The following is a 12,477-nucleotide window of genomic DNA, read 5'->3' on the forward strand; positions in this document are numbered from 1 at the left end:
ACGTCACCAGAAATGGACATCGCACAACAACAGTGCATGCTATCACCTATACGTTTGCTTCTCCTCTGTTTTATCAGTGTACACCCTACTTATGTGAAGGTGTGGCGAGGAGAGATTGAAATGAACGGAGGAAACAAAATACTCACTCAAAGGGTTCATAGAGTCATAGAGTCCCAGAGTTGGGAGGGGACTCATGGGCTATAGAGTCCGATCCCTTGCTAAATGGAGAAAGTCCAGCTAAAGCAGGGAGCTGTCCAGCCTCTTTAGGAAAGTGTCCAGAGAAGGAGACCATGCCATCTTTATAGGCAACTGGTTCCATTGTTGAACCTACCATCAAAAAGTTACCTCTAATGTTCAATTAAAATCTACCCTTTTATTATTATTATAGTTTAGTTCTATAGCACTGTAAATGTACACAGTGTTGTACATACAGATAATCAAATCAGTAAAAATATAAAACCTGCCAATGCATACAATCTACAAAATAGATATAAACAGTAGGTAGTAGCAAACCTTGGTTTTCCATTTTATACAAGGGACACCATTTTGCTCTGCCATTGTATTTAATGGGACTTGAGTATCCATGGATTTTGTTATCTCCTGGAACCAAACCTCAGCGGATAACAAGGACCCACTCTACACTATGTCTCTTGTCTTATTGTGAGGAATTTTATTGTGGGCAATTTTGAATAATAATAATAATTATTATTATTATTATTATTATTATTATTATTATTATTTCTATCCCGCCTCTCCAATAAAATCGAAGCGGCTTACATCAATAAAACCACATGCACAATAAAATAATCCCACAACCCCCTCTTGCTTAAAATAATGTATCTTGACTGAAGCCCTAAATGTTTGGAGTCCATTATGTTTGGACCATAAGAAATTACGAATGACTGTACACTATGCGCTATACAGTGGGGTGGAAAACATGTGTTGTTGTTGTTGTTGCGTACCTCCACATTGTTTCCAACTAATGGGTGCCCTAAGGAGAACCTATTGCAGGATTTTCAGTGAGCTGAGAGAGTGTGACCTGCCCAGGGTTACCCAATAGGTTTCCATGGCAGAGTAGGGATTCGAACCCAGGTCTCCAGAGTCACACTCCAACACCCAAACCACTAAGCCACTCTAAATACCCTCCTTTTAGGGTATTTAAGTCTCTGGTGCTGATACCCATTAATAAAATGTAAAGGTGCTAGAAAGACAGATGGAGCCTGCACAAAGGTTAACCCATATTTGCCAAATGACCAATTGGACATTTTTCATGGCTGACGAATGCGCACTCCAGGTATCAGGCCACCTTTATCTGCCTGGTTCCCAATCCTGATAAAGGCGTTTGCTGTGGCGTGTCCCACAGATACAGAGCCACCCAGCGCACTGGGCATGTTCCTGCGCAACGTTCCCCACACCTACAGGCAAGATATAAAAGTTGGGAGTCTCTGGGGTTTTATTCCATTTGCTCCGCGGCCTCTTCCTCTTATCTGAAAGAAAAATGAACAGACTTGTGAGTATCGTTTTTGGACACATTCTTCTTAGCAATCTTCCCCTCCAACAAAGTCTGCCATTTGCACTACTCCTTGTGAGAAAGTGCAGGAAAACTCTGGTGATAAATGAGATGATGCCCATGTATTATTATTTGCCATGGTAAGAAAGGGATGTTTTCCTTACCCCAAATTTAATAGGAATGTCATGGGGACTCTTCTTTTCTACAGGAGAAGAAATAAACAAACTCGTTTCCATAACCAGAGAATGGGTTTTTGAAGGCAGTTGGTTGGTTCTTCTTTGTGAAACCCCTCCATTTCTATTTTTTACAATTTTAATTGTACATTTTAATTGTTGTTGTGTTTTATAAATGTTAGCCGCCTTGAGTCCCACTTTGGGAGAAAGGCGGGATAAATAATAATAATCAATAGGACTAAGACCACAGTAATACTTGGGGGTTGCTCTCAATGGAGTTCATGGCGATCAGGAGGAATGGATCAATACATTTCTCATCTATGACATTTTCACATTTTCACTGTTCCTAATTTCCATTTGCATCTATGATATATTGTTTTAAATGTATTCACACATGAAAGTTTGCATTCAAATATGTCCTTTAAAATGTATCTCTGAGTGCATTTTGCAACCAATATGCTTTTTTCTAGACGACCATTATACAAACGTATTGATTTTAAACTGCCGCTTGAATAAAGTGCTCCGTTGCAAAACCCAGAGCATCTTCAATCCACAAACTGTGTGGAAAATGCAAACAACGGCCTGAATTATTGTTGTTGTTGTGTGCCTCCAAATTGTTCTGTGTTTAGTGTGCATTTCTTTTCCTGCATGGACTCCATCCTGAACTGTCAAAATGCTAAGATTTTCCTAATTCCTGACACTCAAGAAACCCAGTTTTTGTCTATTTTCTACTCCTAATCTCCATGCAAAAGATGCTGCACATTCGTAGCAAATGATGGCCACCATTTCAGTGTGGCAGTGAATTTTATTATGAATATTTATTATGAATAATAATAATAATAATAATAATAATAATAATAATAATAATAATAATATATGATGATGATGATGATGATGATGATGATGATGATGATGATGATGATGAATAATAAAGGCTTAGCAAGAGCCATCATGGTGTAGCTGTTTGGAGGTTGGACTATAACGCTGGAGATCAGGGTTCGATTCCTTGCTCAGCCTGGAAACCTTCATGGCTACTTGCACCCTCTCAGCCCCAGAAAACCCTAGGATCGGTTTGCCTTATGGTTGCCATAAATTGGAAATGTCTTGGAGGCACACAACAAACAAAGGCTTAGCACTGGGGACAGTTCCTTTAAAGATCAGGCAAAAGTCCGGGGTGTATTCCCTATCCTATAGACATGGAAGTCACCAGTTGCCATTCTTCTAGAAAGCAGCATTAAATAAAGCACTCCTGAAAAATGTCTATCCCACTTCTCTCCAAAGATCTCCAAAGATGGAGAGTGCACCATTCTCTCTTCTGCTCTTACTGTCAAGATGTTCATCCTAATGTTTGGACAAAATGCCTTTTCTTGCAATTTGTATCCACCAATTTGGGTTCTAGTCTCTGGAGCAGCTGAATATAAGTTGGCTCCATCTTCTACATTACGTCTCTTCATCTTTTTAGAAATGGCTATCATGTCACTTCTCCATTTCTCCAAGCTAAACGTACCCAATATGAATGTTGTTGTTTCCTCTTCCAGGCTGTAATCATCGCTCTGCTGGGATTCTTCTGGAGTCCAGCTTTTGCTTCTTACGAGGTAAAAATCACAATCTCATTCTATCATGATACACATGTAAAGAAATCCTGTAACTCCTTTGAGACCAACCTGAAAAAGAAATGTCTAGCATAAGGTCCAGCTCATTGGATGCATTGCAGATGAGCACCTTTAGTTAGCAGGTAAAAAATTGTCATTCAGATCTCAAACAATTCTTATCAATTATGGCTCTTATTCTGTCTCAATGGAATTTTCCATGCCTTTCTGCAGCCTTCATATTATGACTTAGTTTAACGTAATTTTGTAGAGATTTGCTGATGAACCTCTCTGAATTCAATGAAAGTTAAAGTGAATTGTGCATTTCCAAAGCAAGCATGGAATTAAATCAAAGTATTATATATCCCCCTCTAGACTATTTGTATCCCATTCTTCAGTTATCCAACATACAGAGATGATGATGAAAATAAAATATCTACATATGCATTTATGTACATCCAGGTTTACAGAATCCCGAGCCCCAGCGGTGATTTTATCCAGCAATCTGTGACCATTGACAATACCAACCAAGTAGCCAATATCCATGTCTATGGAGGACTCTGCTCTTCAGATACAATTTTCGACTACAAACATGTAAGTGTTCAACCCGATTGACATAGCTCAGTTAGACTCAAACTAGATAATACACTTGGGACATTTTTAGGAGCTCCTTCAAGTGATGAAAAAACACCTCTTTGTCTTAGTTTGCGACTTCCCTCACCTCTGTATCTTGCATCTACCGTGCTTTGCTTTGTGATCAATCACTGGAATGCAAACGGCAGGCTTAGTTTGCAAGCCTCAGAGTAGAAGGCTTTGTCCCTGAGGAAGTCCCACTGCAGAAGAGAAAACAGATGGCTGGAAATACAGATTATTTCGACGTGACTCTCATTAATCTCTTTTCTGGGTGAATGACAGGGATACATTGCCACCCGCGTTTTCTCCCGACGCGCTTGCTTCATTCTGAAGATGGAAAAGGGTTATGTTCCACTGCTGCAAGAAATTGGACGGTTGGCATACGAGAAACAGGTAAGTACAGCTTTCATTGGAGATGATATCAAATGTATGTGAGGTTTATGCTCTTGAAACTCTAAGGTCTTTGCCCTCAGGATTGGAAAGGTTGAGTCTCCCTTATCCGAAATGCTTAGAACCAGGGGCATTGGGGATTTTGGGAACAGCTGTATTTGCAGATAGGTATATAATGAGATATCTTGGAGACAGGACCCAAGTCTAAACACAAAATTCACTGATGTTTCATATATACCTTATGCACCTAGCATAAAGGTAATTTTATACATGATTTTATACAGTAATTTTGTGCATGAAATAAAGTTTATATATGCGTTGAATCACTGGAAAGCAAAGTGCTCACTATCTCAGCCACATCAGGAATAAACTCTTCCAGAACATGGCCACATAGCCCAAAAAAAACCCCACAAAAAGCTATGGATGCCAGCCATGAAAGCCTTTGACTTCACATCTCAGCCACCCATGGAAAAAGCTTTGGGAATATGAAGTCGAAGGCTTTCATGGCTGGCACTTATCGTTTTTTGTACTTCTCTGTACTGGGGCTGATAGGAGCCATAGTCCAACAAACTGGAGAGAGTCGGCCATGAATAAGATACAGCTTTGAAGATTGCTGCAAACTAATACATCTCCTCCTTTGGAAACTGCATAGTTTTTTAAAGCATCTTGTCTCTTTTAGATGATGAAAGAGATGATATCCCCCCAAAATGTGTGGGTGGAATACGCACCCAGCGACTCCTTCTTTGGAAGCATTGGGGAATGGCTTAAGTTTGGAAGCTCCATTGAACAGCTCTGCCACGACGTCCCTGTTTACACAGTGAAAAGAGTGGAAAGTGAGTATTCACAATCCCAATCGAATCCAGATTTGTTTGGAGGCAGCGCTTTGGGGTCTTCAGTGGGAAGACAAATTCAACTCGAGACAGAAATGGCTCTGAAAAAATCAAGGATGACAGACCTTCTAGGGAGGTAACTGGAGGTCTGTGCAGCCAACACTGCAGATTTCTAGACATATGTATCTCCAAATCAGTGGCCTAAATCTTAACTAGAAACCAGTGTGGTTCAAGTGTTGGACTAGGTCTCTCAGAGACTGGGTTCAAGTCTTCATTCAGCCTTGGAAACACAGTGGGTCACCTTGGGCTAGTCACATCCTCTCAGCCTAAGAGATCAAGGCAATGGTAAGAATTGCCATTGGACAAATCTCACCAAGAAAACCCTCAAATAGGACTGCAAGAGCTGATGGGGTTTAGTGGTTTGAATGTTAGAACAGAACTCCAGGAAGACCAGAATTGAATCCTTGCTCAGCCCTGGAAACCCAGTGAGTGCCCATAGAAAGGCAACTGAGTGCATCCTCTACATCAGTCTGGCCATGAAAACACCTAGGCTAGAAGTAGACTGCACCTGAGCCCTGATGCTCATTCTGCGTGGATGTGGAATGCTAACTGATGTTCACAACACATGGATGCGCAATTAGTTTCGTATTCAGCTCCAACTTCAGCATCTCAGTTCAGTTTCTCAAGGGTTGTGTAGCACAATTAATGTGCAACACTGCATGTGGAGGTTGAGGCTACACAACCTGATGTAGCATATAATCTATTAAGAACAATTTCAAGCACCTGGTTGCACTTCCTTCCTTCTTAGAATAAACTCTTCCTATTTCTTATTTCCCATGTAGAAGGCTTCCATGTCAGCAGCTGTGCCAAAGCTGGAATCCTTGGCATTTTGGGCATTACCGTGTGCAGCAGTCTCAATGTTTAAACCTACTCCACCGACTTCTCTGGGTTCTCTCCAATGAAGATGTTCTCGGTCTCTTTGCAAACAGTCAGAAACGTCCAGTCTTCTCTCGGGGCTTCCTTGTGCTTCCTTTGACTGCTGCAACCCAACGCAACCCAAGAGCTGTTAATAAAGAAAAGCATTTCCCCCCCAAACCCCATGACTCTTGATTTTGCGTATCATTGAGAAAAAGAAAAGCTTTCCATCCATCCCATTTCATTTCATTATATTCCACCTTTCTCCTGGATTGAGACCTAAGGTTGCTCACAAAAAGAATCAGCTAAATGCAATACAATTTTAAAACACAATTAAAACCAGCACATTTAAAATAACATGTTAAAAACAATATAAAATCATTTAAACACATACATTTATTTCTAAAAAATAAAGCACCCTTTTTTTCTCATAAGAAACCTCTCTGCAAGCAATTATAGTCAATGTTCCACATTTGCAGCTTTAACTTTTGCAGATTTGATTATCATGTTCTCTCTAGGAATCTCAAAGTCCTCCAGGGCAACTCTGCCAAAAACTGACCATAGAGTTGTGCTGAAAGACCTAGAGATTCCTAGAGGAAACACTTCTCTGGGCATTTGTAGGTCCTCCAGTTCAATTCTATGGTCAACATCCAGTAGATGTTGACCACAGAGTTGTGCCAGAGGACCTAGAGATTCCCAGAGAGCTGTTCTCTCAAGTGGCTTTTTATTTGCAGTTTTCCCACTTTCACGGGGCCCCTGTGCCCCTAACTCCAACAAATGTGTATTTAGGATTACATTGGAAAGCTCTTTTCAAATCTGAGTGGAAACCTGGAACAGAATTGGTAGCCCACTGACATGGAAGCTAACCATTTCCACTGGGTCCAGGGCATATTTTCCCATTCCCTTTCAAGGGAGGTTTTTACTAGCTATACTACTCCGCATGCTCCTGGAGTTTCAAGCAAGGAGAGCAGGGCTGGGGATTTTGGTGACCATCTAGCCATGCTGCTGGGTGCCCTTGATGGTACACACAAGTAAACATGGAAATAGATTTTTGTGGGTTTTTTGGGCTATGAGGCCATGTTCCAGAAGAGTTTATTCCTGACATTTCGCCAGCATCTGTGGCTGGCATCTTCAGAGAATTCAGAGATGCCAACCACAGATGCTGGTGAAATATCAGGAATAAACACTTCTAGAACATGGTCTCATAGCCGAAAACCCCACAAAAAACTATGGATGCCAGCCTTAAAGCCTTTGACTTCACAAAACATGGCAATGTCCAAGCACAAATGACTGAGGTTGGTATATTTGGATCGGTGATTAAAACCCAGTACTCTGCAGATTACTCCCTTGAGTCCCAACTAGTGTGTTCAGAAGACAGGAATTTTGGTACTTACTCTTGCCAATCCTACATTTAAATCTGGGTCTTGGAGTGTGAGCACCAGCATTTTAAAGGGGTGCTATACAGTCTGTTTCTGCCCAAAGGCAGTCTTTGAGGATCAGTGGTGTCACCCCACTTAGATTGTCATCTGGTGTGGTCTACACAACTCACACCCCAAGGGATGTCCTTGTCAGACTCTATACAGGATTGAGGCCTTGGAGAAGTCCACCAACCAGGTTCCCTGCAGGATTTTAGAAGTTATAAGGTGTTTGTGTACATGTGAATGTGTGTGTGTGTATATATATATAAACACTGGAGTGAAGCCTGGAATAGAAAAATGTCAGAAGCAAATAAAAGAAGCAGAAACTCAAGTTGCACTTTGCAAAAAGAGAAAGTATGAACCTATTCTCTAGGTTGGAGAATACTCACAGCTGGATGTTTTATGAAGTTTGGCACTGCATTGTTAAATCTTACTTCAACCTCCAAGACAAATAAAGAGCCATTCGCTTTTGTAAAGGGGTTTCTTTTTTATTAGCATTGCTTAGCCACTGGAGTTTTAACAAAGAAATGGGACTGTAGATGGTAAAATAGGTGTCTGGGGATTTGGCTTTGAAAGGGCCATTGTGGTGCAAATGGAGGAGGAGGAGAGAACCAGGAATGGTCTCTGGAAGGTGCCAAGTAGACTGGATGACTTCTTAGCAACTCCGAGTGTTGCCACAAAGATAGATGCCAAATAGGTGTAGGATCCCCACATTCACACAGCCTTGGCTCAGAAGATGGAGGCTTGCCCCTGTGAAGGGAGTGAGTGGAATCAGCAAATCTGCAAGAACCCTTCCAAATCAGGCCTTTTATTTATTATTATTATTATTTAATTTATTTATTTATTAACTCTCGGAGGTTAGGGATTTGCACGGACTTCCCCCACCAGAAAACTTGGAAAGCCACCTCTCATTTCCATTTTCCAAAATGCACCTGGGGTGCATACCCTTCACCTTTTCCAATTTGGCAAGGACAGTCCCCAATTAACTCTCTGCTGTACCACTTTTCCAGCTGCTTTTAAAATGTCCTGTTTCTTTCTCCACCTCCTCTCACTTCCTCCTTTGTCCTCAGTTTATTCCAGCTGCTGCAAATGGAGTTTAAATTGCAAAAGCAATTTGCATTTAGAGCGAAGGGGGCAGAATCTTGCACTTCCTAGGAGAGTCAGGCAAAAGGAAATGGCTGCAGCCTCTCCCGGCTTCTGTGTTCTTCCTTTTTAATATTTTCCCCCTGCTTGACCACAATCTGATGTTGTTTAGCCACATGTATCCTGGTTTAAACCTGGGGGATATATTTCTACAGGGTAGCTGCACCCCAGGAGTGGTATTTGGCAGGTTTAGTCTACTTGGAGAGGCAACGTTTGCCTGGGAAAACTGGGGGGGGTGTTGGGGTTATGAGAAGGCCCCATTCCACCCGCATTAGTTTAAATATATATACGGTATGTATTTCTGCCCAAAAAAGAAGAACAATTTACCCCCCAACCAACCTTGTTCCTGGGACGCATAGTAGGTGGGAACCGTCCCACAGAGCTGCTGAATGGCACTTCCAAATTCAGCCACGTCTTGGATGTGGGTCTTGCCAACCAAGAATATTGAGTCGTAGGTCGAAGGGGTCCCTTTTCCCAGCTGCATCAGGGTCAAAATGAGAGAGATTGTGGGCAGCAGGGAAGGACAGAAAGAGAGAAGGAGAAAAGGGGGGAGAAAATATTTACTGGAAGCCATGGGGCTGAAAAGACCCAGCACAACAAAGCTGTTGGACTAGGACTCCAGGAGACCAGGGTTCAAATCCCCATTCGGCCAGGGAATCTCATTAGCTTAGCTTGGACGATTCACTCTCTTTTGAAGAAGGCGATGGCAAATCTTCTTGGAAGAAATCTGGCCAAGAAACCCAGTTATAGAGTTGCCTTAAGGTCATTTTAAATTGGAAACTATTGGGAGACGCATAGCAGCAACATCTAAGACAACATGGGGATGAATAATCCTATTTTTGGTGGGGTTTTCGGGTTATTCTAGAACATGGCCACATAGCCCGAAAACCCCACAAAAAACTATGAATGCTGGCCATGAAAGCCTTCGACTCCACAATAATCCTATTGTTTGCCCCAGCTAGAATGGACCCACTGAATCAGTAGGACATAGCTATGGATTGGCTCACCATTCAACAACTGATTTGCTGGGTCTCCTCTTGCTAGATCTATTGTAACCCATAGGATCGAGGCCATGGTGCTGAAGGTCAAGTATGATGAAACATGTGTTCAGTGCTAGCATTTCTGCCTTCACTCTCTCAGTGTGAAATGTCCAAAGCATGCAAAAAGTACCTTGGGGTACTCTTGTTCCCCAAATCCCCCACTGGTCCTACCTGCGTTGTCATTTGTAATTGTCAAAAAGCTAACATTTATATCATGAAAGTCAGAAACCATGCATTCTTCAGCCCAATTCTGCCTCCTTGGCTGCACACCTGGAATCACCTGTGGACCTCGCCTGTATTTATGGCTTGCTTGTTAGAGCGGTTGTATGGCAGGGCTGGGAGATGTGTGAGATGCAGAAACTGTGGCTGTTGCCTGATTCATGAACAGATATTAAAGCAATGGGGGGGTTGCCCTCCAAAGTTTTATGCCCCTTACCTTCTCTTTAAAACTGTGGAGAACCTCCAGACTTGGAAAGACCTCTAAATCCAAGGTGGCTACCACACAAACTCTGCTTCGAAACAGCCTTGTAGCAAAAAGGCCCTAGGAAACACAACAAAGTCAGCCTTCATCCCTCTAGGTCTGTACAGTTTCCTCTCCAATCTGTGGGCATTGGAGCATTATGCATTCTTAGATTTTGCCTATCGGTTTACAGTTACCTTCTGATAATCCCAGATTGCATCCCATCCGTTCCATTCACCATAGTTGTGGATATTGGCGATTCGATGTTCTTGGTTGATATGCACACTCTGGTAGGTCTTGCTATCAAGAGTTCCTTGGTTGTCCATACTGGAAATCTAACAAGAACAAAGTAACAACACAACTAAATCCACAATGGATTGAATACTACCAGTTAGGACCAACTGAAGTCCACTCAGTGACAAGTTAACACAGATAAACTCCATTGATTCAGGAAGTGAAATCTAATTGGGACTAGCAATGGGATGCAGGCCAATAAAATGTAATATTGAAATACGTTTAAACAGATGCTTGTGCCAAAACAACTAAATAACAAAGAATTTAAAATCACACCAGTGAGAAAATGTACAATAATTTCTGTTTACCTGGGAATGAAGTAACTGCACATCTTCTTTCTGTCCCTAATTGATTCCCACCTGTCCTCCAGTTCCTTCATCTCAACACCAAGAAAACTAGCTCCACCACCTAAATCTTGGGGTGTCAATTTTTCAACTTTTATAAATCAGAAGGAAGAATAGCCTTTCCCATCATCCCAACTTTGTCAAGTGGCAACTTACCTTGCTGGCTGAGGAGCAGCCTAGAAAGGCTTCCAGAAACAGAGCCAAAGTGACCTGAAGGAGAAACCAATTGAGTCCATTAGTCAAAGGACATCTCAGAGACACAAAATACAACCGTCAGAATTTTGTTGGTGTCTTATGCATGCATAGGTTCCTCTATGAGCATGGTTGCCTTGTGCATAAGATCCACATGGGTTCAAGGTTGTGGAAATTGGTTTGCACATGCAGAACCCTTGTGCATGTGCAGAACATGCTCATGATGAGATGTGCATGAGATGCACACTGGGTTGTCCATTTGGTTTACACCCAGCACACATTCAGTTGCACAGTGTTACCATTCAACATAAGGGTTGCATAACATAACCATTGCCTAACTCCGCACGCAGATTTTACTCTACACAGTCCTGAGGTAGGATGCTGGCCAATATCTGCCTCTGATTCCTGATTGTGTAGAACAGGGGTGGGAATCATTCCTCTTTCCATTGGACTGCAAGGACCATTGGTCCTAACAGTCATGGTGAGGAATGCTGGAAGCTGCAGTCCAACAACATCTGGAGAGTCACGATTCCCATGGTGGCAAAACAAAAGTACAGAGGATAAGAAGATGAGCACGCCCTTAGTTTTCCAGGGATGCACATGGGCAACATCTGCCCAAACATGTAACATGTACCAAACTGTGAGTTTTTTCCCCTTAAGAAAAAATATTGCATAAATCCAGAACTCATGGCCATTCATATAGCTAACACTAGTATGTGTCCCTACACACACACACACACACACACATTTACCCTTCTTTCTCCATGCCTTGAGAGTAAAAATTATTTACTGCAGGCTGGGATTAAACATATCCATGCTCACAACAGAACCGCATTAGCTGACACCACTCAGAAAGAACGATTATAGTTCATAAAAATATAGTTCTTTGGTTGAATCTAGAACTAGTACTTACAAAGATCTTCATTATTTCCACTTGATGATGTTCCCCCCAAAAAACAGAAGAGAGAAATCTGTGACTTTATGTATAAATATATATAGGGTTGCCTATCAGCAGTTCCAAGGTCCAGAAAGATAGGCAAGATTTGCAGCACTTAAACTGCGCCAGGCGGGCATTTATCCCGGCAAAAAGTTCTTGGCAAATATTTAATGTTTTGTTTTAGACTCACTTTTAATCGAAGCCTAAATAGAGCTATTCTCAAGTAAGTTTCGTGAAGTGGAATGAAATGCACTATTGTGCACCAATAAAGGGGTTAAGTTGTGTTAATCAACCAATTGATTGGTTGTGGGCCTTAATCAAATGAAGTCACATTTACACCAGAATAGTTTTGGGGTTCATCAACACCATAGAAATAATGCAGTTTGGTACCACTGTGGTGTGGCTCCATATTATGGTATCCTGGGATTTGTAGTTTTACACAGTATTTGGCCTTCTCTGCCAAAGTGTGCAAAACTACAAATCCCAAGATTTCATAAAATGAAGGCATGGCAACTAAAGTGGTGTCACACCGCATTAATTCTGCAGTGTGGCAGCACTGGTCATCAGTGCCCCTAAGTACAGGAAAGTCTTTACAGACTTTATTTAAAA

At 41.8% G+C, this 12,477-nt stretch overlaps 2 protein-coding genes across 2 annotated transcripts in view; one reads left to right on the forward strand and one right to left on the reverse strand.

Moving 5' to 3' along the window:
* Positions 1 to 12,477, reverse strand: part of ARHGAP25 (Rho GTPase activating protein 25) — a 48,897-nt gene that overhangs the window by 555 nt on the left and 35,865 nt on the right. The window contains exons 16-23 of the mRNA XM_042474434.1: positions 10,896 to 10,949; positions 10,299 to 10,436; positions 10,078 to 10,182; positions 8,941 to 9,079; positions 3,994 to 4,105; positions 3,191 to 3,347; positions 1,675 to 1,712; positions 1,420 to 1,487 (exon numbers count right to left, since the gene is read on the reverse strand). The gene's annotated coding sequence lies outside the window, so the exon portion shown is untranslated. The remainder of the gene's footprint in view (positions 1 to 1,419; positions 1,488 to 1,674; positions 1,713 to 3,190; positions 3,348 to 3,993; positions 4,106 to 8,940; positions 9,080 to 10,077; positions 10,183 to 10,298; positions 10,437 to 10,895; positions 10,950 to 12,477) is intronic.
* On the forward strand, positions 1,282 to 6,224 carry GKN2 (gastrokine 2). The gene is made up of 6 exons (XM_042473952.1): positions 1,282 to 1,434; positions 3,222 to 3,278; positions 3,735 to 3,866; positions 4,188 to 4,298; positions 4,975 to 5,128; positions 5,968 to 6,224. Exons 1-6 carry the CDS (start codon positions 1,282 to 1,284, stop codon positions 6,048 to 6,050), a joined length of 690 nt encoding a protein of 229 aa, XP_042329886.1. The 3' UTR covers positions 6,051 to 6,224.

This window comes from Sceloporus undulatus, chromosome 6 (genome assembly GCF_019175285.1).
Source record: "Sceloporus undulatus isolate JIND9_A2432 ecotype Alabama chromosome 6, SceUnd_v1.1, whole genome shotgun sequence".
Classification (NCBI taxonomy): Eukaryota; Metazoa; Chordata; class Lepidosauria; order Squamata; family Phrynosomatidae; genus Sceloporus; species Sceloporus undulatus.